General features: G+C 35.8%; 1 protein-coding gene across 12 annotated transcripts in view; it reads left to right on the plus strand.

Annotated features, from left to right (window-relative positions):
* Window positions 1-27,269, plus strand: part of PUM2 (pumilio RNA binding family member 2) — a 116,275-nt gene that overhangs the window by 64,948 nt on the left and 24,058 nt on the right. For 5 of the 12 annotated variants that reach the window (XM_027555991.1, XM_027555990.1, XM_027555992.1 and 2 more), the window contains 4 exons: window positions 435-564; window positions 15,016-15,159; window positions 15,276-15,566; window positions 19,587-19,823. In XM_027555991.1, the coding sequence (XP_027411792.1) occupies window positions 435-564; window positions 15,016-15,159; window positions 15,276-15,566; window positions 19,587-19,823 (802 nt within the window). The remainder of the gene's footprint in view (window positions 1-434; window positions 565-15,015; window positions 15,160-15,275; window positions 15,567-19,586; window positions 19,824-27,269) is intronic. The other 7 variants (XM_027555997.1, XM_027555999.1, XM_027555998.1 and 4 more) reach the window with 2 other exon arrangements.

The following is a 27,269-nucleotide window of genomic DNA, read 5'->3' on the forward strand; positions in this document are numbered from 1 at the left end:
TCTAAATCCTAAAAACCTGGTTAAATTTGAAGTTTTCACTCTGCATCACAGTCTTGTAAGAGACTAATTGAGTCATTATATTTAATTTATAGTTTTCAGTCTTAGAAAATTACAAAATTTAAACTTTTTTCTTCATCTGAAATTTTGCCCTTCCCCCCAAATATCTCTCTCATTTTAATGCTACTTTGGTAAGTTAAAAAGCACAAATACTAGAAATAATTTTTTGTGAAGACCTTCTAAAATCTCCATGTTGCTTAATAGATTATGTTCTTGAATTACATAAATTTGTACTTTTTAATGGTAAACTGACATTTCTTTGAATGTAAATATGTTCAAAGAATACCCAAAGGCTATCTGCAATATAAAGTTGTCCAAGATAAATTAATTTGTTATTTTCTAATATCGTTTCTAAGGAAATCATTTGTCCTTTGTAGGTTCTCCGTGCTGGGGCAGGTCAGCGCCCTCTTACTCCCAATCAGGGCCAGCAAGGGCAGCAAGCTGAATCACTTGCAGCAGCAAATCCAACTTTGGCTTTTGGTCAGGGTCTTGCTACCGGCATGCCAGGTATATAGTTGGTTAATTGTGGAAATTTGGATAGATTTAAAAGGTCTAAAGTAGATTGTCATACCGAGGAGTGAGAAAAATCAACACGCCTTAAAATCCTACACTGCAATAAATTATTTAGAACTCAGGTGCCAATAGGTGAAAGCAGTATCTTTTGTGAAACTTAATGACAGGGATGACAAATGTGCATTAGAATTCTCAAAAACTTTCTTAGTCTGTTTATAGTGTGAATCATAGCGTCTTTCTAATGGAGCATAGCCCAGAATTCTTAATGCAGTGCTTTAAGAAATAAAACCATTTGTTAGCATGTAAGACAAAACCTATTTGCCATTCCTGCCTTACAAGGTTAGTCATTTAATTAGTTAATGTTGAGAAATGTACAGCTAACATTTTCCACTTAGGACTTAGTTCAGCCTTATTTAGTACATTTATAGTATTTTAATCTATTGGTATTTAAAACCTAATGGCATCAGTATTTAGTAAATTTTCTGCCCGTTGCTGCAGTACAACTTTTAGAAAAGACCAGCAAAATACATTTTTTGTGAAGTTAATTTGTGTGAAAATTACTACTTTAATAGTAGTGAAAGATGGAAGGTATTTTTCTTAAGCTAATAATGTGGCACTTGTTATGTTTTTAAAGTGAAATTTAAAGGTTACATTTGAATGTCTGTAGATAATACATCACCTCCTATTCTATTCCTTCATATCTCTGTACTCCTAAAGACCCACTTTTAAGCATGCTGTTTTTTCACTTTTAGTATAAGAGTACTCCTTTAACTATGTAGAGTGCAGCTGACCCATGAACAATCACTGGTTTAAACTGTGTGGGTTCACTTGTACTTGAATCTTTTTCAGTAAAGATGTACTACAGCACTAGTCTGTGGTTGATTCAGTCCTGCAGGTGCAGAATAGTGGGTGTGTAGGGTTGACTGTAACGTTACATGCAGATTTTTAGTTGCACAGAGAGTCAGTGCCCCTAATACCTGTGCTGTTCAAGAGTCAACTGTACTTATTAATGAAATACATGTTCCAGTTTCATTTAATTGTGCTGTAGATAAATTTTTTCTTCAGATCATGTAGGAGATGTGTTTAATGCATTGGAGAAGGTCCCGACTTACATGATTGAGGGTTTTTTAAGATGCTACTAAGTATTTCTTTATATTGTTTTGAGGAATTCTGTATCAATTACATTCTGTTCTCTCTGAAATTCTAAAGTCAGAATTTTTTGTCTTGGTTAGCCTACTTAATGAAAAAGGATGTTAATACTGTCTATGAAATACAAATGATAGTAGAAGAGGGCTATTCTCATTATTTTCCTTTTTTACCCCAGCTATATCCTTGCTTCATGGACGCTTCTGTCCCAGAGCTGCTGTAGATTAGAGACCTGGCAAAAGCAGCCCTTTGTGAAATGGACTGTGAAGCTGAAATGATAGGCACATGGAGGGATGGAACAAAGCTAAAAAGAACTGAACTGGGAGTTTATGAAAGCCCCTGCTACGACTATTCTGGGTCCCTCTTGAAGAGTCACAGAGTACCATAGTCCTTCCTTACTAGATTCTAAATAGGACTGTGATTTAGAGAATGCTTCTGGCCTGTGTATATTTGCTACTCCCTTTTACTGTTGCTTATTTTTTTTAGACTTTTGATGCTGGTCCTATTATTTACTTCCTATAAATGCCTTTGCTCCTGTTCCTCATGTTCAGCTCATGTTCTTGTTGACTTAAAAACATCAAGGTATTTTGCTATTAATTTTATCAACTTTGATCTTCTCAAAATTTATTTTTATGTTCACTTCCGTTCTATAAGAAAGCTCTTTTTTGCTTTTTTGTTTTGTTTTGTTCACCAGTGAACTCTATGTTGGTAATCCTAACAGAAAACCACATTTTACCATATATTTGTCTATAAAGAATTGATTATCTTTGGAGTGATGAGAAGTTTAAAAGCAGGTAAAACTTTTAGGAAGAAATCAGGTCATTTTACCTAATCTTCTGAGCCACAACATTTAGTTCCTTTATGACTACAAATGTAAAAATCACTTTCATAAAAAGGGCTTTACTAGAATTAATATTGTTGTTCCCAAGTGACATGTTGATTGTTTATATCATTCTCTCACTATGAAACTTTTCTCTGTCTTCTGTGCTTCATCCTGTGCTTCACCAGGACTATGATGAAATAATTCTCCTTTATTCAGATAGTTACATAGTTATAAAATTTTATGTGCTAATAAAGGATCTTGCTTAGGAAAATTGGTTTTTGTTTCTTCAAATCTTACAGAGTTCTTAGCTTTTCCACATTCTGTGTTTCACTTCTCATCCATTAAATCCCTATTCCTTGTACTATGTTGATTATAGACTTTCAGTCCTTCTGCATGACTATATATGCCATCCATTGTTTCTTAGTCTTATATTTTCAGTCTTTTTCCCTCTGCCACCTCCTTTTCTATAACCACTATGATACTAGTCTGCCTCTTCATCCTAAAAAACTTTCTCTCTTGTGCTCCCCTCTTACTCAATTGATCCCTTTGAGAATTTATATTCTATCTCACACTGCTTTTTTAAGCCCTGCCTCCATGATTCTTTTTCAGTAGTTCTTATATAACTCAGTGCCAGAGTATGACTTCCTCTCCATCCTTATTTTTCTTCATTCTTAATTCTTTGTTGTATGTCTAACTTTCTGAAACTCCTCTCCCCTACATTTGTGTGATATTTTACTCTCCTGGCTTTCCCATCTTTCTCATTGCTTTTTGTCGGTCTCCCTTTCCTCGGTATATCAGTGAAACGTAAATGACAGTCTAGTTTAGTGACTAGATGCTTTTGGAGTCAGATCTGCCTTATTACTCTACCACTTGATTGTGTGACCTTGACCAATTTGCTTTCCTCTTTGAGCCTCAGTTTCTGTATTGGAAAAATAGAGATGCTTTATATACCTTCTGTAGGAGAATCTTAACTGGTTTCACTTTTCACCTATTATTCCTGTGCCAGTACACCAAGTGAGTTTACATCTGCATCTTGGATTCTTTTCTGAACATGTAACACATTACTACCTTTGTACAAAATATTACCATGTGTATGTTCCTGCTATTCCTTAAACTGAAAATGTCCCCAAATGAGCTCACTTCTCCCAGACTTGCTTATCTTACTATTTACCCTATTTCACTATTAACTTCCTTCTCTACTTGAGCTAGAAATTTTTTACTTCATCCTCAGAGTCATCTTTAAGTCTTAATTTTTTCTATGCCCACTTTCAGTGACTTGCCAATTCTTGGTTATTCTATCTCATGTTCCCTTCTTTTCATCTCTGCTATACTTGTTCAGCCTCTCCCATGTCCTCCCACTAACTCTGTAAGCCTTTAGTCTCTTCAGTTTATTTCTTTTTATTCTTTTGGTTACCTTTCAAAATTCCAGGTTAGTTTATACTATTCTGGTTGCTAGTGAAGTTGCTCAGTCGTGTCTGACTCTTTGCGACCCCATGGACTGTAGCCTACCAGGCTCCTCCGTCCATGGAATTTTCCAAGCAAGAATACTGGAATGGGTTGCCATTTCCTTCTCCAGGGGATCTTCCCAACCCAGGGATGGAACCTGCATCTCCCGCGTTGCAGGCAGATGCTTTACCATCTGAGCCACCACAGAAGCCCCATTTCCATTAATCTAGCTCCAAACTACTTTTTAAACTTATCAACAGTTTCCCGGTTCTGTACTTTAACACACTAGACCACAGACTGTTCCACAAACATCCTTTTATGCTTTTAGCCCTAGCCAACATTTTTCCTTTAGAATACCTTTTTATAAATTTTTAGCAAAATTGTGATATATAGTTTTGCATTTTCCTTTTTAGAGCCTTGCTTTATACTTGTGATTAACTTTCCTTTTCGTCTTTTAATATGATCCTTTTCATGAAGCCTTTATGAATCTTTCCCAGTGCTTGTTCATGAATAATTATTCCTTTTGGGACTTCCCTAGTGGTCCAGTGATTTAAAACTCAGTGTTTCCAATGCAGGGGGCATGGGTTCGACCCCTGGTTGGGGAACTAAAATCCTGCCTGCCATGCGGCATGGCAAAAAAAGGAACAAAATAATAATCATTTTTGCTTTTGTCATTCTTGTGGCACATAACTTGCTCCTTTCTTTAGTACTTCTGTCTGCCTTGTGTTTCATTTAGCTATTTGTGATTTGTTAATTATTTTAGCATGTTTGGAGGTGGAAAGTGTCTTAAAATTAAAGTGAAAGAGTTATGTATTTCTCCCTAAGGGAAGTTATTTGATCAATGTCAGGTCTGCAAATAAGTGGCATTTTAGGATTAAGAATATAGTACGTTACCTTCTCTATGAATTGTGTAATTCTTGAGTGTGGGGAGTGTGTCTTTTTTAATCTCTTGTGTTTTATCAAGCTCTTTAAGTAACAAAGATAATATAATAGAAATTAGAAACTTTTGAACTCATTGATTATGAAAATGCTGCATATTTAAACTTGTTTACTACACCTAAAAGCAAAACATAGAAGAGGAGTATATTGGCCTTTTCTTTTTAATTGAAGTACAGATGATTTACAATGTTGTTAGTTTCAGATGTAGAGCTCAGTTATATGTGTATATTCCTTTTCAGATTCTTAAAGGCTATTACAAAATACTGAGTACAGTTTCTGTGCAACACAGTCGGTCCTTGTTAGTTATATTTTTTGTACGTGGTGTATATGTTAATCCGAAACTTCTCTGTTCCCTCCTTTCCCTTTTGTAACTGTAAGTTTGTTCTCTATGTCTGTGGATCTGTTTTTGTTTTGTACATAAATTCACTTGTATCTTTTTTTTAAGATTCCTTGTCTTTCTTTATCTGGCTTACTTCACTTAGGATGATAATCTCTAGGTCCATCCATGTTTCTGAAAATGGCTGGAGTATATAGGCTTGAATACATACATTAGAAAATAAATTTCTATCTGGGAACCATAAAATGAAGAGAATAAATTCTAAGAATTATAGAAGGAAATAATAAAGATCGAAACTGATGTAGATGAAATAGATGACAAACATACAATTTAAAGGGTCAAGTTATCTCAAAAGTTGCTTCTTTAAAAAGACTAATAAAATTATTAACCTCTTAGAGGTTCATAAAAAAAAAGATAAAGAGACAAGACATAAATAACCAATATCAGAAAAATTGAATAATCATAACAGGATATTAGGAATCAATCTCATGTTAGGAAATTGTAAACAAAATGGACAAATAATGAGAAAAATATTATCAGAAAGATTCAATGATATATAGAAAGTCTGAAGTTCATTACTGTTAAGTCAATTGATTAATCAAAAAAAATAAAAAAATAAAAAAGAAGTCTTGCAAGAAAATTCCAGTCTAACACAACTTTTTTGGTGAATGATACTAGGCATTCAAGGAAGAAGTAGTTTTTAAATTTTTAAAACTGTACAGAATAGAAAAAGACTGGTCTCCCCATGCCATTTTATGGTGCTAGCTTAATCTTGATGTTAAAAAAACCTGTCAAGCGTGCAGAAAAGGAAAATTATAGGCCAATCAGACTTATGAACATGGATTTATAAATCCTGAAATACTAGCAAACCAGATCTGGCAATATAAAGCAGGATGATACATCATGAACAAGTTGGATTTTATCCCAAGAATGCAAGATGAGCATTAGTAACTCATACAGTATAATTTTCCACATTGAAAGATTAAAATAAGAGAGACAAATCATAAGAATTTCTCAAAAGATGCAGGAACATTATAATAAATTTATATATTGACTTACAGATATGAATCAGAAGATTTAATATGCTGGGAAGTCAAAGAGAATTAAACAACCCACCCCACCTTCAAAGGATGACAGACTTCCTATTTATACTCAGTATTTGAAAGTTTTCCATCTAGGATTGGGAAAAAGACAAGGAATTCTGCTAATGATACTTCTCTTAAATGTTGTATTAATGATCCTAGCCAGTGCTATATAACATGAGAGAAATTTGAATAAAATGAAAAGGCTTTGTAAAGAGAAAAATAATTGTCATTTGCAGAATATATGATTATAGTAACTGAATCTGCAGATACAATATTAGAATTAATGTGTTTTTGCTAAGGTTGTCAGATGTAGAAATTAAGCATAAAATCTTTACTGTCAGCCATAACATTTTTTTTTTTTTTTTGGTCAGGTTAGTTCCCCACCAGGGATTGAACCAAGCCCACAGCAATAAAAACACAAGTCCTAAACAGTGGACAGCCAGGGAACTCCCAACACTATAATGTTTTGAAATGTAAAATTTGACAGTAGTAAGTACCTAGGAATAAGTCTTAAAAAATGTACAGTTTCCTTGGGAAAACAGCTTTGTTTAGACATTAAGTTCAGTTGAGTTCACTCACCCAGTTGTGTCCAACTCTTTGCGACCCCATGGAGTGCAGGACGCTGGGGTTCCCTGTCCATCACCAACTCCTGGAGCTTCCATTGACTTGGTGATGCCATCCAGCCATATATCTCATCCTCTGCCGTCAGTTCTTTGCATCAGGTAGCCAAAGTATTGGAGTTTCAGCTTCAGCATCAGTCCTTCCAATGAACATTCAGTACTCATTTCCTTTAGGGTGGACTGGTTGGATCTCTCCTTGCTGTCCAAGGGACTCTCAGGAGTCTTCTCCAATACCACAGTTCAAAAGCATCAATTCTTTGGCACTCAGCTTTCTTTATAGTCCAACTCTCATATCTATACATGACTACTGGAAAAACCATAGCTCTGACTATATGGACCTTTGTTGGCTAAGTAATATCTCTGCCTTTTAATATGCTATCTAGGTTGGTCATAACTTGCCTTACAAGGAGCAAGCGTCTTTTAATTGCATGGCTGCCGTCACCATCTGCAGTGATTTTGGAGTCCAAAACAATAAAATCTGTCACCATTTCCATTATTTCCCCATCTTTTTGCCCTGAAATAATGGGACCAGATGCCATGGTCTTAGTTTTCTGAATGTTGAGTTTTAAGCCAACTTTTTCATTCTCCTCTTTCACTTTCATCAAGAGGCTCTTTAGTTCCTCTTTACTTTCTGCCATAAGGGTGGTGTCATCTGTGTATCTGAGGTTATTGATATTTCTCCCAGCAGTCTTGATTCCAGTTTGTGCTTCATCCAGGCCAGCATTTCACATGATGTACTCTGTTTATAAGTTAAATAAGCAGGGTGACAGTATATAGCCTTAACATACTCTTTTCTCAGTTTGGAACCAGTCTGTTGTTCCATGTCCAGTTCTAACTGGTGTTTCTTGACCTCCATACAGATTTCTCAGGAGAAATTTCTCTTTCAGAATTTTCCACAGTTAATTGTGATCCACACAGTCAAAGGCTTTGGCGTAGTCAGTAAAGCAGAAGTAGATGTTTTTCTGGAACTCTCTTGCTTTATAGACGATCTAACAGATGTTGGCAATTTGATCTCTGGTTCTTCTGCCTTTTCTAAATCCAGCTTGAAAGTCTGGAAGTTCATGGTTCACATACTGTTGAAGCATGGCTTGGAGAATGTTGAGCATTACTTTGCTAGTGTGTGCAGTGAGCACAATTGTGCAGTAGTTTGAACATGCAAAATGATAGGGTACTGAAAGAGGAACTCCCCAGGTCAGCAGGTGCCCAATATGCTACAGGAGATCAGTGGAGAGATAACTCCAGAAAGAATGAAGGGATGGAGCCAAAGCAAAAACAATGCCCAGTTCTGGATGTGACTGATGATAGAAGCAAGGTCCGATGCTGTAAAGAGCAATATTGCATAGGAACCTGGAATGTCAGGTCCATGAATCAAAGCAAATTGGAAGTGGTCAAACAGGAGATGGCAAGAGTGAATGTCGACATTCTAGGAATCAGCAAACTAAAATGGACTGGAATGAGTGAATTTAATTCAGATGACCATTATATCTACTACTGCTGGCAGGAATCCCTTAGAAGAAATGGAATAGCCATCATGGTCAACAAAAGAGTCCGAAATGCAGTACTTGGATGCAATCTCAAAAATGACAGAATGATCTCTGTTCGTTTGTTTCCAAGGCAAACCATTCAGTATCACAGTATTCCAAGTCTGTGCCCCAACCCGGAACGCTGAAGAAGCTGAAGTTGAACGGTTCTATGAAGACCTACAAGACCTTTTAGAACTAACACCCAAAAAAGATGTCCTTTTCATTACAGGGCACTGGAATGCAAAAGTAAGAAGTCAAGAAACACCTGGGGTAACAGGCAAATTTGGCCTTGGAATATGGAATGCAGCAGGGCAAAGGCTAATAGAGTTTTGCCAAGAGAACGCACTGGTCATAGCAAACACCCTCTTCCAACAACACAAGAGAAGACTACACATGGACATCACCAGATGGTCAACACCAAAATCAGACTGATTATATTCTTTGCAGCCAAAGATGGAGAAGCTCTATACAGTCAGCAAAAACAAGACCAGGAGCTGACTGTAGCTCAGATCATGAACTCCTTATTGCCAAATTCAGACTTAAATTGAAGAAAGTAGGGAAAACCACTAGACCATTCAGGTATGACCTAAATCAAATCCCTTATGATTATACAGTGGAAGTGAGAAATAGATTTAAAGGGCTAGATCTGATAGAGTGCCTGATGAACTATAGACAGAGGTTCATGACATTGTACAGGAGACAGGGATCAAGACCATCCGCATGGAAAAGAAATGCAAAAAAGCAAAATGGCTATCTGGGGAGGCCTTACAAATAGCTGTGAAAAGAAGAGAAGTGAAAAGCAAAGGAGAAAAGGAAAGATATAAACATCTGAATGCAGTTCCAAACAATAGCAAGAAGAGATAAGAAAGCCTTCCTCAGCAATCAATGCAAAGAAAGAGAGGAAAACAACAGTCTTTCTTCTGAAAAGACTAGAGATCTCTTCGAGAAAATCAGAGATACCAAGAGAACATTTCATGCAAAGATGGGCTGGATAAAGGACAGAAATGGTATGGACCTAACATAGCAGAAGATATTAAGGAGAGGTGGCAAGAATACACAGAAGAACTGTACAAAAAAGATCTTCATGACCCAGATAATCATGATGGTGTGATCACTCACCTAGAGCCAGAGATCCTGGAATGTGAAGTCAAGTGGGCCTTAGAAAGCATCCCTACGAACAAAGCTAGTGGAGGTGATGGCATTCCAGTTGAGCTATTTCAAATCCTGAAAGATGATGCTGTGAAAGTGCTGCACTCAGTGTGTCAGCAAATTTGGAAAACTCAGCAGTGACCACAGGACTGGAAAAGGTCAGTTTTCATTCCAATCCTAAAGGAAGGCAATGCCAAAGAATGCTCAAACTACCGCACAATTGCACTCATCTCACACACTAGTGAAGTAATGCTCAAAATTCTCCACGCCAGGCTTCAGCAATACGTGAACTGTGAACTTCCATATGTTCAAGCTGGTTTTAGAAAAGGCAGAGGAACCAGAGATCAAATTGTCAATATCTGCTGGATCATGGAAAAAGCAAGAGAGTTCCAGAAAAACATCTATTTCTGCTTTATTGACTATGCCAAAGCCTTTGACTGTGTGGATCACAATAAACTGTGGAAAATTCTGAAAGAGATGGGAATACCAGACCACCTGATCTGCCTCTTGAGAAATTTGTATGCAGGTCACGAAGCAACAGTTAGAACTGGACATGGAACAACAGACTGGTTCCAAATAGGTAAAGGAGTTCGTCAAGGCTGTATATTGTCACCCTGCTTATTTAACTTACATGCATCATGAGAAACGCTGGGCTGGAAGAAGCACAAGCTGGAATCAAGATTGCCAGGAGAAATAGCAGTAACCTCAGATATGCAGATGACACCCTCCTTGTGCAGAAAGTGAAGAGGAACTAAAAAGCCTCTTGATAAAAGTGAAAGAGGAGAGTGAAAAAGTTGGCTTAAAGCTCAACATTCAGAAAACGAAGATCATGGCATCTGGTCCCATCACTTCATGGGAAATAGATGGGGAAACAGTGGAAACAGTGTGAGACTTTATTTTTCTGGGCTCCAAAATCACTGCAGATGGTGATTGCAGCCCTGAAATTAAAAGACGCTTACTCCTTGGAAGGAAAGTTATGACCAACCTAGATAGCATATTGAAAAGCAGAAACATTACTTTGCCAACAAAGGTCCATCTAGTCAAGGCTATGGTTTTTCCAGTGGTCATGTATGGATGTGAGAGTTGGACTGTGAAGGAAGATGAGCACCGAAGAATTGATGCTTTTGAACTGTGGTGTTGGAAAAGACTCTTGAGAGTCCCTTGGACTGCAAGGAGATCCAACCAGTCCATTCTAAAGGAGATCAGCCCTGGGATTCCTCATGCGAAGCGTTGACTCACTGGAAAAGACTCTGATCCTGGGAGGGATTAGGGGCAGGAGGAGAAGGGGACGACAGAGGATGAGATGGCTGGAAGGCATCACTGACTCGATGGACGTGAGTCTCAGTGAACTCCGGGAGTTGGTGATGGACAGAGAGGCCTGGTGTGCTGCGATTCATGAGGTCGCAAAGAGTCGGACACTACTGAGTGACTGGACTGAACTGAACTACTGAACTTAAACATTCTTCGGCATTGCCCTTCTTTGGGACTGGAATAAAAACTGACATTTTCCCGTCCTGTGGCCACTTCTGAGATTTCCAAATTTGCTGGCATGTTGAGTGCAGCACTTTCACAGCATCATCTTTTTAGAATTTGAAATAGCTCAATTGGAATTGCATCACCTCCACTAGCTTTGTTCAAGGAGACCTAAATACCATTGGGCAACTCAATGCTTTAAACATGTCACTTCTTCCCATATTAACCTATAGTTTCAATGCATTTCCAATCAGAGCCCAATGGGTTTTTACTGTGGCCTTTTTTGACAGCTGATACTAAAATTTAAGGAAAATGCCGAGTCAAGATTTGCCACAATACTCTTACTAAAGGACAAAAATGAGTAAAAGGACTTGGTCTATTCTGACTTATACTCTAGGGTAAAATTTTACTCTAAAGCTGCAGTGGAATTACTCCACGGAGAGACATAGAGACCCCAAAAATGAGATCCCAAAAGGAATCGACACCTACCTAATTAGTAGCAAAAAAAAAAAAAAAAAACAGCAAAAAACAATAAGGGGGAAGAACTTGTTTTATAAATAAGGTGAAAGAAAGAAAATTGATTCTTTAAGCAACAAATTGTTCAAATTGGGATCTGTGACATACCCTGTGTTCATTAATCATTTACGTTTTAGATTTTAGACCTGTGTGGGAAGGTGGAATTTTAAAGGTTATTAGAAGATAATATAGGGAAATTTTGTTATGAAAATAAAAGAAATAATAAATTTGAACCCATTACTTCAAAAGTCACCAGAAAGAGAATGACAGGTCAGGCTAGGAATGGAAAAGGAAACTGTGGAACACTTGAATTACAGCATACATAAGGAATTATAAATCAATAAGAGAGCTTCTCTGGTGTCTCAGTGGTAAAGAATCTGCCTGCCAGTGTAAGAGACACTAGTTCAATCCCTCATCCGGGAAGATCCCATATGCCTCGGAGCGCCTCAACTCCGTGCACCACAGATGCTGAGCCTGTGTTGTAGAAACTGGGAGGCACAGCCATTGAGCCCTTGAGCTGCAGCTCCTGAAGACCTCATGCCATAGAGCTCATGCTCCTCAACAGAAGCCACTGCAAAGAAAAAGCCTCACACCACTAGAGAAAAGCTCTTGCAGCAGCAAAGACCCAGCACAGCCAAAAATAAAATTATTTTACAGAATAAATAAATTAAAAATAAATCAATAACAAAATACAGCCAGTAGGAAAATGGGTGAGAGAAACTTTGAGGAGTTGTTTTCCCAAGAGGAAATGCAGAGGCACAATTAGCATATGAAAGGACACCCAGCTTCCTTCTGAGGAAAGAAAGTCAAAACCGCAACCGAATGCTTCTGCCTGTCTTTCAGATTGGCCAGTTTTTAAAAGTCTGATAGTTCATCAAGTATTTTTAAAGTCATGGAGCAATGGGAACTCTTAATACCAAGGTGGTTAAGTGTGTAAATTTACACAACCACTTTGAAGGCAGTTTGGCATTATTACCAAAGTTTGAAAATACACATACCCTTTAACTCAGGGTGTCAGCTGCTATACATCTTAGGTTAGAGAAATATGTACACAGAATACACCAGTATACACATAAGAAAATGTTTATGGCAGTACTGTTGGCAGTGGTCCCAAACTGGGAACAGTGTAAATGTAGAATGGATAAATTTATCATGGTATTTGTTTAGTGAGGTGCTACACAATAGTGAAAATGGAAACAAAGTCTACTATAACAACATGGATGAATTGTATGTAAAATTTTTTAAATAATTCAAACCAAATAATTGTTTAGAGAGAGACCATTTATGGAAAGTAGGATGTTGTGTAACTCTGAAGATCCCCTGGAGAAATGGAGAAGGAAATAGCAACCCACTCCAGTATTCTTGCCTGGGAAATCCCATGGACAGAGGAGCCTGGCGGGCTACAAGTCCATGGGGTCACAAAGAGTCGGACATGACCTAGCGATTAAACAACAAAAGGAAAGAGAAGATTGTGGTAGAGCAGGGACTTACAAGAGGTGGGTGCCAGGCAGTTTTCTATTTCTATTCTTGACTTGCATGGAGGTTATACTTTTTTGTGTTGTAATCATTATAATGTACTTTTGATTTTTGCACTTTTTATGTTTTATTTCACAATAATAAATGTTTTAAACACTTAAGAAGTATAATGTTCTGCTAAACAAGAACATTTTCTGGTAAAGAAAAAATTTATTCTCAGCCCCTTTTCTGTAGCTCCCCTCTGGTCCTTTTTATAGCAAAATTCAAAAGCATTTCTGTACTTGTTACAGTTCTTCCATTCTTTACTAAACTCACCACAGTGACTATCATCCTTACCAGAATGACTTCCATATTGTTAAATTCATTAGTCTGGTTCTCAACTCTTAATGCCTTTTAGCAGCATTTCTCATTGTTAATCGCTCAGTCTTCATTCAAATTCTTTTTTCTTTGGCCTCCAGGAGACCCCTGTGTTCCGATTTGGTTTATTTCTTCCTGGCTGTTTCCTCTCAGTCTTTTCCTTGGTTCCTCCTCTCTCCAGCCTCTTAATGTGAAGTACCCTACCCTTTTATTTTCTTGGTGGTTGGATTATTTTTAGCAGCTAATAACATGCTTATATTGACCACTCCCTTATTTATAAATCCAACCTGAACTTCTCTATTAAACTCCAGACTTGCATATTCTATATGACAGTTACAGTTGGATATCTGATAACCTTCTCAAATTATTATGTTCATTGTATGAGGAGAGGTCTTTGAAAATTATTACCAATTAGTTCTCCTGAGAGGAGAGGTCATTCCCTCCTATATTTTGCCCTGTGCAGCCCTTCATTTGGCTGGTCCTCCTAATTCATATCCATTGTAATAAAGCTGCAATTGTGAATCAGAGTTACTGCATTTTATTAAAACAGCCTTTACATGTGAAAGTTTTGATCCTAGTTTAGAAGGTGGTGGTTAAATTTTAAAATATCCGAGGTTGCTAGTACATTTTTGCACGTGGTCCTCACACTTTTGAGCCTGAGTCTTTGTTACTATATAAGACAGCCTTTCTCAACCTGAGTCCTGGGAGAGAATAAACCTGTTGCCTTAAAGTATCCACTGTATGTATGTATGTATATCTATATATAGGGAGAGGTAGATATATAGAGAGATAGATAACTTCTGCCCATGCATCTTGAGTGGTATTTGTTATTTTGGATCATCTTTGAGAAAATTGGCAAAAAAGTCACTTTTCTGTTCTGTGGTTCAGATGAAGAACTGAGAAAGTCTGTGAAGAGAGAAACTACTCTTCCTATAATTCTGAACAGTGCAAATTGTCACCTCCCTTGTGGTCAAGGCTGTAATACAACGAATGCCTAAGTTATTTTTATTCAGACTCTAGCTTTTGAGAACCTTTACAAATTGACTGTTAAACTTTATGATTTTAAGTTACCTGTTTATATCATGATTTTATCTTTAAAGGATTGCTTGCAAATGAAAATCTAAGGGAATGCTATCAATGAGGCACTTGGTTTAGAAATTTACTAAAATTGCCTACTGTTTTCCCTCACTTCCCTTAGTCTTTATCCATTCTCCTCTCAGGAGAACTAATTGGTGGTAATAATTTTCAAGCATCAGCCCTTGATTACTTACAGTTTCAAAAGCAAAGACTATGTCTCATCATTCCGTGGTCCATAAGCAAGAGGCATTGCTGTCAAAATTTAGGGAAAACATTTATTTAGGCTTTGTTAGATTTTCTTTTACTTAGTAATACTTTCTCAGATGTGTTTGTTTTTTATATAGTAACTAATGGTTTTATATTCACAATAAAAATAGCTATGTTTGCTGGTTGATAAAAACAACTGTGGGAGAAAGTAAATAACATGCTTTCTATATTAATGTTTTCATTGGTAAACATTTATTTTGCTATTATCTAGGCTATCAAGTACTAGCTCCAACTGCCTATTATGATCAGACCGGTGCCTTAGTGGTTGGCCCTGGGGCAAGAACTGGCCTTGGAGCTCCAGTTCGATTAATGGCTCCAACACCTGTTTTAATTAGTTCAGCAGCAGCACAAGCTGGTAAGTGTAACTGACATTTTCTGGGGTAATAATTTTCTGGTGGTGTTTGAGATATTTTAAAAATAGAAAATGGTTTTCTGGGTAGTTTTAAGAAGTGTCTGAAATTTATTTTATAGCAGCGGCAGCAGCAGCTGGAGGAACTGCAAATAGTCTCACAGGCAGCACAAATGGTCTGTTCCGGCCAATTGGCACTCAGCCACCACCGCAGCAGCAGCAGCAGCAGCAGCCAAGCACTAATCTGCAGTCTAATTCATTTTATGGGAGCACTTCTCTGACTAATAGCTCCCAGAGCAGTTCTTTATTTTCTCACGGACCTGGCCAGCCTGGAAGTACATCTCTTGGCTTTGGAAGCAGTAGCTCTTTGGGTGCTGCTATAGGCTCAGCCCTCAGTGGATTTGGTTCATCAGGTAAGTTTCTTTTTAAGATTAGTGTACTCTGCTAAGTGGACATGAGGTACATGTATTTGTTTTTAATATTAATATGAACAATAGCTAGTAGTGTAGAAAGGACAGGTTTATTGGTTTAGTTTTGTAGACAGAAGGAAACCTCTTGCAGTGTTTATGAATGTTTAACCCATTTCAAGCAGCCCATTCTTTACTCAAATATAATATATTTTCCCCTGGCCTTAAGAATTATACTACTGTAATTTTTGTTTTAGTAAGATTTGTTTGGGCTAATAAATATGCTTGTTACTAGCTCTTCCCTTTTCCCTATAATATTAATGTTAGAGGCAGTAAAAACTTTGCCATCTTAAGTTTCTGATATTTTAAAATAATAATTATCTGTGCTCATCAGATGATTTATTCTGATTAAATGTTAATGAATATTTATGGTCCCTATTTGGTATAATATATAAAAATAAAATATAATGAAATGTTCTAAACAGAAGCCCCTATGATAAGGATGCCTATCTTTATTTTAGGTTAAACAACTTAGCCTTTATCACTAAAAATACATTTAAAAAGACTCCCCTACCTCGTATCCTAGTTTTATGCATAATACTTAAGAAATCCAAATTTTAAATAGCTTCACAAAATAAATAATGTACCCATAGAAGCTGATTTTGTAACTGAGAAAGAGCTGAAATCAGAAGAGGCCCACCTTGACACCCTGTTGACACATGTATTATTAGTCTCTGGTGTTTCCAGAGTGTTCAGGAAACGTTAGGGGAAAAACAGCTTACTCTCATTCTCTTGGTATAATTGGACAGCCTTTTCTTTATAAGGGACATTTATTCACACCTCAAGAAATGTTTTATTTCTCTGGTGTCCTTGAGTCTTAAAATCTGCTTCTCGTCTGTTTTCCTGCCACATGAAATTATATTCTTTTCTGGTGTGAAAAAATGGCCAAACTAACACATGCCAGTCATTACTAACTATTTTTGCCAGTTTTCTAAGAAAGTATCTTCTTAACTCTTTGAAGGTTTTTAATAGGGATGGTCCAGAACACCTATTAACTTTTAGGTGCATAGTTCTTTTTTGATATAATGAGATACAAAAAGGAAATATCGTATTTACCTAATAAAAAAATTGCCTAAAGAATGGGCATGGGAACTTCTCAGGAAAAATCTAGTGAACATAGAGACTATTCAGTCTTTTAATTTTCCTATTTGATCTGTTTGATTACTTTTGGAGCTTACTATTTTAATATGTAGCCCAGGCACTCTCATAGACTCATTTTTTGTTTCTAACAGTTGACAAGCAGTTGCCCCAGATAATCCTAGATTGCTGAAGCAAATCAAAAGAACAGATAATTAAAAAAAAACTTTTGTGGAAATAACTAGTTTCTGTAGATTTGTAGGCCGAAAATAATACAGGAAAAATAGAGAAAAGATAAATATCCTGTTCCCTTTGTAATAATAAAATGTCACTGATAGTCTGGTATACTCCCAAATTCCCCTGTTTCTTTATTTGTTAAGACCCTTCCTGCTGTATTCAGGAGCTGATTAGTCATCAACATTTTGTTCTCTGTAGTTGTCCCCTGCAGATGCCTCTGCCAAAAAATTATCATCTTCATTCTCCCTTCTTTATGAGCATTGCTTTACTCCATTCTGATTTCCAGCTTGGGGTACCTCTGTTTCACCTTGCTTCAGAGGACATTAACAATTGCTATCCCTAAATACCAGTAAAAAACCTACCATCTCCCTCCTCTTGGACATTTTGTGAGTGGAAGTGCTGCACTTACATACCCTTCGAAATCTACCCATTACCGTTTCACATTATGGCAATTGCATCCCTATATGAAATCTGAAATATGCTTATATGCCCATGTACATATACAGTACCATGTACACAGTCACTCTCTTACCCATATGGTGAAATTATTAATACTTTAACAGTGTTAGTTAAATACCCTGGTTTATAACTCAAATCGCCAGGAAGTTTAGCCATTGTAATATAGAGATTAAATCACCATTTCTACAACCTGTTATTTAAAATTTTCTTTTACAGTTGAAAGTTCGTGATTTAACATTTTATCCACAATTGATATTTGATTAGTGACTCCATTGTTGTTGTCTAGCCTCTTAAATATTTTAGGGATATTTTGTTTTCTGTTTTATAGTCATACTGTTGCAGATAGTTTAGGCAGATAGTAAAATTTAAGAAGCCAGCTTGTTTACGTTTAAAATAAAGCTGTTTCTGAATTACTTTTAAATGTTTTGCTTGGCTTTTCCTTTTTAGAGGAAAATGATATTGCATGTGTCAAAACTATGGTTTCTTTGATGATTTGCCAGGGGAATGATAGTGCTGCTGCTCTCATTTAGAGGGCTTTTGTCTTTTTCCTTGTCAGTTAAATGTTTTCTGAAATAAATAGAAATTACAAATGTAGCCATGTTTTAGAAAAATCACTTTGACAGTGTCCTTTTAAATTAGCATAGTTAATATAGCATACATTGACAATTTTGCCAAAACCATTCTTACAGTAGTATTTATTTGTTGTATTAAAAATGCATATAGTTACTTAGTATTTCCCTATAATATATCTTAAAAAGTGAGAATTTCATTAAAACCTGATCAGTCCTTCAGAAACCACATTCACTGGTTTAAAAGGTTGAATACTGTTTATTTAATATTTTGCTTAATACAGTGGTATAAGCCTGGTATTTTTCCTTTATAGGATTTTTGTTTTGGTAAAACCAGTGTAATTAAGTTTTCTGTCTGTATTAATAAGCTTACCTTGGTCTACCATCATGTGCTCTGCTTAATTTTTCTCTTTAATCTATACCCTTATGACCTATTTATAATTGACCTCTTAAAATTTTCTTTAAAAGAATTAACCATATTGGTCCGAATATAGAGCTTGTCCTTTAAAAACTTTATAGGTTAAAAAATGTAATATATTATCTTGACTATAAAAGGATTTAGTTTAAAAGGCTTAGAGATAGTTAAAAAAAAAACGTACTTGAAAATACAGGCTATAAGTGAGACTTGAGAATTCGGAGTTTTGGACAACCCTTTTAAAAACACTTTGTAAATAATTTGATTATCCAAATATATGTTGATTAATAGCCAGATCTCGGGTTGCATAGCTACATGGTAATGTGAACCTACCATTCTTTTATGATTTTATAAAATATAAAGGGGTAAAAAGGACTAGAAAGTTAATAATTGAATTGGGGATTAAGTGAAAAACAAAAAATTGTTATGTAGTACAGTAAGGAATGTAATATCTTTACCTGAGTAAGCAGTTTACAAGGCCAGACTATCATCTTAAGAATGGAAGATCTTGAGGGGTAAGTGAATGCATGTCTTTGGTTGAAAACAGAGAGCTAGCAGTTAAAGTTTGGTTTTTCCATATGTATTTTGTAATTTAGCTGTTGAAGAATCAGGAGAATGTGTAGTGTGAAAAGTACTGAGGAATAAGCTGCCACTGTATTTCACAGCTGACTAATATTCGGGCCAATATGGACTTAAAGGACTGTGGTTTGAACACAAGCTGGAACCCAAATCAAATGTGAATGGCAAGGGAAATGTATTAATATTCTGTTTATTAATATTCTTTTCTTGGCATTGGGTTGAAGTCTAAGAACTTGGTTCCAAAGGTTAGGATACTACCAAAATATAACCTTAATGGAATTTAATCTCTAGCATAGCAGACAACTTAAAATTTCAGGGTTTATAAATCATACCAGGGTATTAAAGCACAGAAATCATATGTGTCAGTGGTAAATATGTGTGAAATAATGAACATATGACTGCTCTTAAATATTTGGTCATTTTCCTGGGGTGCATTTATACCCTTTTATGATTAATAAGTTAGTATATATAGTTATCACAGTATATATAGTTATCACAGTAATTATCTTCTCTGTTATGTTTCTAAAAATAATTATTGTGATCACTCTGTTATTTCCCAGCAAGAGTTGGGGATAGGTTTTATTCAGTTAACACTGTATGTAATTAGGGTTTTTTTTATTTCTTCTTCAGTTGGCAGTTCTGCAAGTAGTAGTGCCACAAGGAGAGAGTCTCTATCTACTAGCTCTGACTTGTACAAAAGATCTAGTAGCAGCCTAGCACCCATAGGGCAACCATTTTACAATAGTCTGGGATTTTCCTCCTCTCCAAGTCCAATAGGCATGCCTCTGCCAAGCCAAACTCCAGGACATTCACTTACGCCACCGCCATCACTTTCATCACATGGATCCTCATCCAGTTTGCATTTAGGTAAAAAAAAAAACCAAAACCCTTTTTATTCGTATGTATACATGTAAGTGTGTTTGTGTGTATGTTTTATGATATGTGTAAAATATTTAATGTTGGATAAAACATGCCAAATTGCTTTTGCTTTTAGATATTATCCTTTTGAAAAAGTTCTACTTTTGTGAAAATTCAAAGTGAGGGTCTGATGTACAGTAAGGTAAAGACCCCTATTGTATTTTTTATTCCTTTTATGAAATACAGTGGTGTGTTTTTTCTCGTCTGTGCTTTTGATTTGTGTGTGTTTTAGTTCATCTGAAAAGTCAGTTATTTATATGTGATAGTGAAATAAATTTCACCATCAAAAGTTTGTGCACACCAAAAGCAAAATGTTAGTCACATAGTTAAATTAAACTTTAAATAATTTAGTTTAGTATGATGGTCTTTGCTTGGCCTTTTACCAAAGGGTTATATCAGGGTATATGAATTGAGTATGTTTGTGAGTTAGAGAATCTTACTATGTATGGGTTTGGTCCATGTACTTCTGTTACTTTTGAATATGTGGTTTAAGAAAAAATGTTCTAGGCTTTATGTACCCTTATAGTTGGGACATTTAGAACTTTGGTTTATATCTGTATATTAAAATTGCCCCCAACCCAGTATTATTTGAATTGGTGGTTACCTTTTTCCTGCTCCAAGAAGTATTTATCCATGTAGTTAACAGGATATTTTGAGGGGTTTTTGGATATCAGAGGCTGTGTACGAATCTCTGTCTCTTCAAAGTATTTTATTAAAATTAGGTTTTGGATATTTCTGATTTTAGTCATTTCAACTTAAAATTGAGGAGTTCTATTGCTGATTTTTATATATGCTTGGAAAGATATTAATCAGCTTGTGAGTTAAAAAGTAATGCTTGCTTTTGTAAGCAAATATAAGTTAGTGATTATGTTTGAGCCCCTCACCCAGTCATAAGGCTATAGCTGTTTTTCCCAAAAGCTTAGTAATGTAGTTAAGTGTCCATGTAACAAAGGAATTTTTAACAGTGATCATCATTTAGGTTTATGCTATTACAAAGTGGGCTAGATTTCTTTTTTAAAAAGACTGGTCCTCCACCCCAGTTCTGAGCCTTTGCTCTTTTGGGGATATTAACTATATGCAACCAATTAATTTATTTGAGTGGGGTCCTCAGACCTGCTTTGTAGCACTGTTTGTGTAAACTTAACCAGTTTTTAGTCTACCGCCTTCCTTCATTTATCTTTTCTCAGTCATAGTAACTATTCAGTTCTTGATTTTTATTATTTCTGTTCAGACCCACTCCTACTGCTCCCATTTAAAACATGCCTTTGAGACTTTGAAATTGACACCAACATTTGGAGCAAAACATACCTAAGAATAGACATTTCATAAGAGTTTTGTGTTTTATTCGTTAAGATTATATTTGTCATGTCCTGTCATTTTTTTCATAGGTAAGTTTCAGATCAGGTTTCTGTCAACTGTTAACTGCTTATGTTGTGCTTTAGTGCCTGTGTAAATGGCATTATTATTCTACATAACTTGCTTAGAAAATGGATTATAATGACCTTTTAGATGTCTCTAGTTAAACCACAATCTAGATTTTTTTTTACTATAAAGAATCCAGGCATATAAATGCTTATGGAATGAATTCTAGTCAGTTATGAGACGTAATCGTGTGGGCCAGGAGTTCTACATTGTACTCTAATACTTTTGTACCCACAGTATAAGCTTAACTCCTTAGGTTAGCTTCACCTTGAAATCTGGTATTTTTTAATACACCTCTGATTGAAATTGTCTGTAGATTTTTTTCTTTTGAGATTCCCTAGTTTCTTTTAGCTTTAGTCATATTATAACTAGCAGCCTTGTTTGGTAAGAAGAAATAGACCCTGCCAAGTTGAAATAATTCAGTAGATTTCATAAATTTGCTCTTCACATAGTGTTCATGAAAATAATCTGTCCTTCACTTTCATATCATTGACTCATGATGCAAGACTTACATCCTCTCTGGTCTAAAAAATATATTTTAAATTGTGTATTCCTGAAGTGGATTATGCCATAAATTAGGCTATCAAGGCTGCTGATTTATAAAATACCTAAGGAATGAATTTGCATAGCCATTTAAAGAATAATCTTACTGTGGTCACACACTAAGAATATAATACTATAAAATAGAGATAAATTTTCCATTTCATTAAAATTGACTGGAATTAATTAGTTCCAGTTGATTTTCTTATGAGATGTTAAGACGATTCACAGAAAAAGCTAATAACATTGTGTGCTTCTGGTTTTCAAGGAGATATTTCATTTTTTAAAAATAGTTGTAATTTCAAAAAAAAAATAGTTGTAATTTCATCAACATAAATATTTTTAGTAGGATGACTAGTAGTCACTTTGTGATTGAACAATCAGTATTTCAACTGATAGATTTTGGTTGTTCCATATTTTTATAACCTAAAACATTTTTGTTAAGATTTGCAGCCTTTTTAAATATACTGAAGTCAGAAACGTGAAAAAGTAATTTTATATTCCATATTATAATGTGAAATTTCTAAGAGATTCCTTTTTAAAAAACATTTATAGCCACAATATCAAAATCATACCTTTTAACATTTATAATTCTCATTACTCTAGTTTCCCTAATTGACTTAAATGTCTTTTTACAGTTGTTGTGTTTAGCTCAAGGTCCAAATAAGGTCCTTTATTTGTTTGATATGTCTTTTGATATGGAACCATTTTTCCATCCTCTTTTTTTTCTTCTTCTTCTCTACATATATTTGTGAAAGAAACTTTGTCCTATTGAATATCCCACATTCTTGACTTTGATGAATTCTTCCTCATGGTATTTAATGCGTTCCTCTGTTCTCTGAATTTTCTATAAAATGGAATTAAATTTAGTGCTTTGATCTTGTTGTTTGCTTTGTTATTTGGTTATATAGTTCTGCTGCACCATATCAGGAGACATATATCTGGTTGTTTCCATGTAAGGTTGTTTCCATGATCTGGTTGTTTCCATCAGCCAGATCCACTTAACAGCTTAGCAACCTTTCATCATCACCTGAATATTTCTTCAGAGATTGCAAAATTGTGATTTTCTAACTCTGTCACTCCTTTTGCATTGGTTAGCTGGAATTTTTCTGTGGAAAAGAACTTTCATTGATTGTGAGGTTAACCCTGAAATACATAGTTCATATAGGAATCAGGATAATGCTTAATTTTTTCCCCTGTATTTTGTAACTTAATAAGTTGATGCCTTAGCAACTTCTGAAGGTGACTTGTAGGGGTTTTTTGTTTTTGTGTTTAAATCATCATACACTGTAGGTAATTGTAGTGTAAATTGATAGCTTTTAGGATTGTTGATATGTTTCAGTCCATTGTAGTCTGGAAGATAACACTTTTTATACCTTTTTTTGATCCTATATTACTGTCTTTAGCCATTTGGAGTCCCTGCAGATTGGTACTCCTCCTTGACCATAACTTGTTAAAAGCACTTAAAACACTGGTCAGAGAAGCAAGTGGAAAAGAACAAGCAAAGAGAACAACTTTAAGATTAGTGGTTTTTATTTTGAAATGCAAAAAACTATGTCAAATTCTGGGCTTTATGTTCAGCATTGAATATTAAATGAAGTATTTACATTAATTTATAGAGTTAAAAGAAAAAATCTTCTACCAGTAGTTGTGTTTTAAATTATTCTCTATGATAGAAGTCAGTCTCTTATTTTGAGATAGTTCACTCCCAGTAAAAGAAGATGAAATATTTCCAGTCTTACATTGTTCGTCTACCTGGAGCTAGCTAACTAGTTTAGTTAGAAACTAGTTGTTTCCTTTCTTGTTTCCTTTGTTTTTCTTCTTTGAGTAAATGTTTACAATCAGATCAGATCAGATCAGTCACTCAGTCGTGTCCGACTCTTTGCGACCCAATGAATCACAGCACGCCAGGCCTCCCTGTCCATCGCCAACTCCCGGAGTTCACTGAGACTCATGTCCATCGAGTCAGTGATGCCATCCAGCCATCTCATCCTCTGTCGTCCCCTTCTCCTCCTGCCATGTTAATGATTTCTTATTTAATCTTTACTCTTATAATATTTAGATTGATATGGAACTTCTTGGGTATAAAGTAGTATTCTGTATTTTTATTAGGGTTTGACGAACAAATGGTTTTCTTCTCTGTACCTCTTCATTTTTGAACTGGCTTATTTTTTTCCCTAAGAAAAGGGCGCCAAAACGTCTTAATGACAGCTATGAGCTCTGGGAAATTAGTTAATTTGAAGGTAACTATTAAAGTTTTGTTAATATCATGTATTCAGTAATCAAATAGTGTATTCAGCAATCAAATAGTGCAATAGATTTAAAAACTTTGTAACCTGTCTTCTAATCACAGAAAATTTTATATGAAATGTAGACAGGGTAATATAAACTTCTAAGGTCATATTCCCTGCTTAGTGGTAGTTTATCTGTTGAAATTGCTGACCTTTAGCAAATTTGGTCATCTACTTTTCTCAGAATGAGATGTTTAAGAGTTAAAACAAGAATAGCCAAATCAGTTGTTAAGGCTATCTGCAATTTTGCTGAGTTTCATATATGGTCCTTGAAGCAGAAAACAATATGAATTATTTTGAAGTTTTCGTTGAAAGTACTCTTTAAGTAGCAAGTTCCCTGTAACTGAAAAGCTGCTTGCTGCTAAGTCTCTTCAGTCGTGTCCGACTCTGTGCGACTCCATAGACGGCAGGCAGCCCACCAGGCTCCACCATCCCTGGGATTCTCCAGGCAAGAACACTGGAGTGGGTTGCCATTGCCTTCTCCGAACTGAATAGCATTTGGTAGTTTTCTAAAGCACCTTCATATTCATGATTTCATTTCATTCTAATTGTTAACATAGAGTGGCTGAATAATATGCCCATTAAAGAGACAGTTATTGGTCATGTGAGCCCCAAAAGCTTGACCAAACCCATAAATGACAGCACTGAAGCTGGAACATTGTTCTAACTCCTGTTACTATTTTTTCTGTTCCACTGTTCGATAATCAACTAAACAGTTTTACAAAGTATGCCAATAACAGGATTCTAATCAGCCTCTCAAATTATATTTAACACTGGTGTAAGTTATGTGATTTTTTAAATGTCTGTAAAAGATTACTAGGCTTCTAGATCCCTTTCATTTTTCAGTCATTCTTGAGATTCATAGAAAAGCTCTTATCTAGACATTTTTAAAGTCCAGTTTCAGTTCAGTTCAGTCTCTCGGTCATGTCCAACTCTTTGCAACCCCATGAATCGCAGCACGCCAGGCCTCCCTGTCCATCACCGACTCCTGGAGTTCACCCAAACTCATGTGCATCGAGTTGGTGATGCCATCCAGCCATCTCATCTTCTGTCATCCCCTTCTCTTCCTGCCCCCAATCCCTCCTAGCATCAGGGTCTTTTCCAGTGAGTCAGCTCTTCGCATCAGGTGGCCAAAGTATTGGAGTTTCAGCTTCAGCATCAGTCCTTCCAATGAACACCCAGGACTGATCTCCTTTAGGATGGACTGGTTGGATCTCCTTGCAGTCCAAGGGACTCTCAAGAGTCTTCTCCAACACCACAGTTCAAAAGCATCAATTCTTTGGCGCTCAGCTTTCTTTATAGTCCAACTCTCACATCCATACGTGACCACGGGAAAAACCATAGCCTTGACTAGATGGACCTTTGTTGGCAAAGTAATGTCTCTGCTTTTGAATATGATATCTAGGTTGGTCATAACTTTCCTTCCAAGTAAGCGTCTTTTAATTTCATGGCTGCAGTCACCATCTTCAGTGATTTTGGAGCCCCCAAAAATAAAGTCTGACACTGTTTCCACTGTTTCTCCATCTATTTCCCATGAAGAGATGGGACCAGATGCCATAATCTTAGTTTTTTGAATGTTGAGCTTTAAGCCAACTTTTTCACTCTCCTCTTTCCCTTTCATCAAGAGGCTCTTTAGTTCTTCACTTTCTGCCATAAGGGTGGTATCATCTGCATATCTGAGGTTATTGATATTTTTCCCGGCAGTCTTGATTCCAGCTTGTGCTTCTTCCAGCCCAGTGTTTCTCATGATGTACTCTGCATATAAGTTAAATAAGCAGGGTGACAATATACAGCCTTGACGTACTCTTTTTCCTATTTGGAACCAGTCTGTTGTTTCCATGTCCAGTTCTAACTGTTGCATCCTGACCTGCATATAGGTTTCTCAAGAGGCAGGTCAGGATTATCTACTCTTTGAAAAAGAGTATGTGTTACTCATAAGGCAGGTGACTCAGGAACTGAATATATTATACAATATAGGACTGAATAGATAAGACAGCATATTCAGCTTGAAACGGAATGTTATTTACAGGTTCTCATGATAGTTTAAATGAACGCACTGCTTCAACCCACTGGTGTGTCTAAAAGTCACTTATTTGTTTATGAGTATGAGATATGTTGTGAAGAAATTCTATTAATTATTACTTATGTAGAAGAATTTATTATTTTATGTTTCATTTCTGTATACAAATTCATTAGTCTTAGTTCTGGTTTGGGGTCCCAGTGATTAAGTTTTGGCTTTATATTTTGTTCCTTATCCTTTAATTATGTTATCTGTGACTTTGTGCTTCTGATGACTGAAAAATGTTTTCTCCAGTTAATTCAGTTAAGATAATCTCAGATTTGAGACTAGAAAATGCTTGATGGTCCTATTCAGTGGTTTACCATATCAGAATCACTTGGGCCTGTTTAAAATAGTTCGAATGAGGAGGTGATTGATTTGGAATTGTATGACAGCAGTTTTTGCTTGTCATGATGATTATGGGGATTCTCTTGACATTAAATACCTAGCAGCCAGATGCTAAACTCATTTTAAAATGATTATCCCACTGAAATTTCCAGTAGTACTCACCTGGAGAGAGCAACCACTTGGCAACAATTCATAGTTTACATTAGGGGTTACTCCAATTCACACATCTTTTTGACTCATAATTCCTGGATATGGGTTATATGAGCCTTTGATGTTGTCTCCTGTCATGTTACTAATGGATTTTTTTTTCTTCCTGCCTTTTTTTCTTTCCATTTACCTGAAGTCTGCTTACCATTGCATGTTTTAAATTTTTTAATTTTTTGGGAAAAAAAAAAAAAAAGCTTATGGAATGAGAGAAAATAGGAAAGTCTGATCTCTTTTTGTATATATTTTAAAATACTCTTTCCCTTGATTTGTATTTTGCAAATTGGAGGCTTTAATTTTGTTGGCTATAATTCTGTATATTGTTATTTACTATCATTTGGTTGTTTTACATTTTATTTATTGCCACTAGCTTTCCTTCATATTTGCATTTCATCTCCTCCCTCAATTGTTTATCTACCTTTCCTTCTTACCGATATCAAATAAGTCTTCATGTGTCTTAAAAATTATTGTAGTTTATCAAAAATTTACCAAGAACTTATATTATTTCACTGTTTATGCCCTAAATAATGT

This window comes from Bos indicus x Bos taurus, chromosome 11 (assembly GCF_003369695.1).
Source record: "Bos indicus x Bos taurus breed Angus x Brahman F1 hybrid chromosome 11, Bos_hybrid_MaternalHap_v2.0, whole genome shotgun sequence".
In the NCBI taxonomy this organism is placed as follows: Eukaryota; Metazoa; Chordata; class Mammalia; order Artiodactyla; family Bovidae; genus Bos; species Bos indicus x Bos taurus.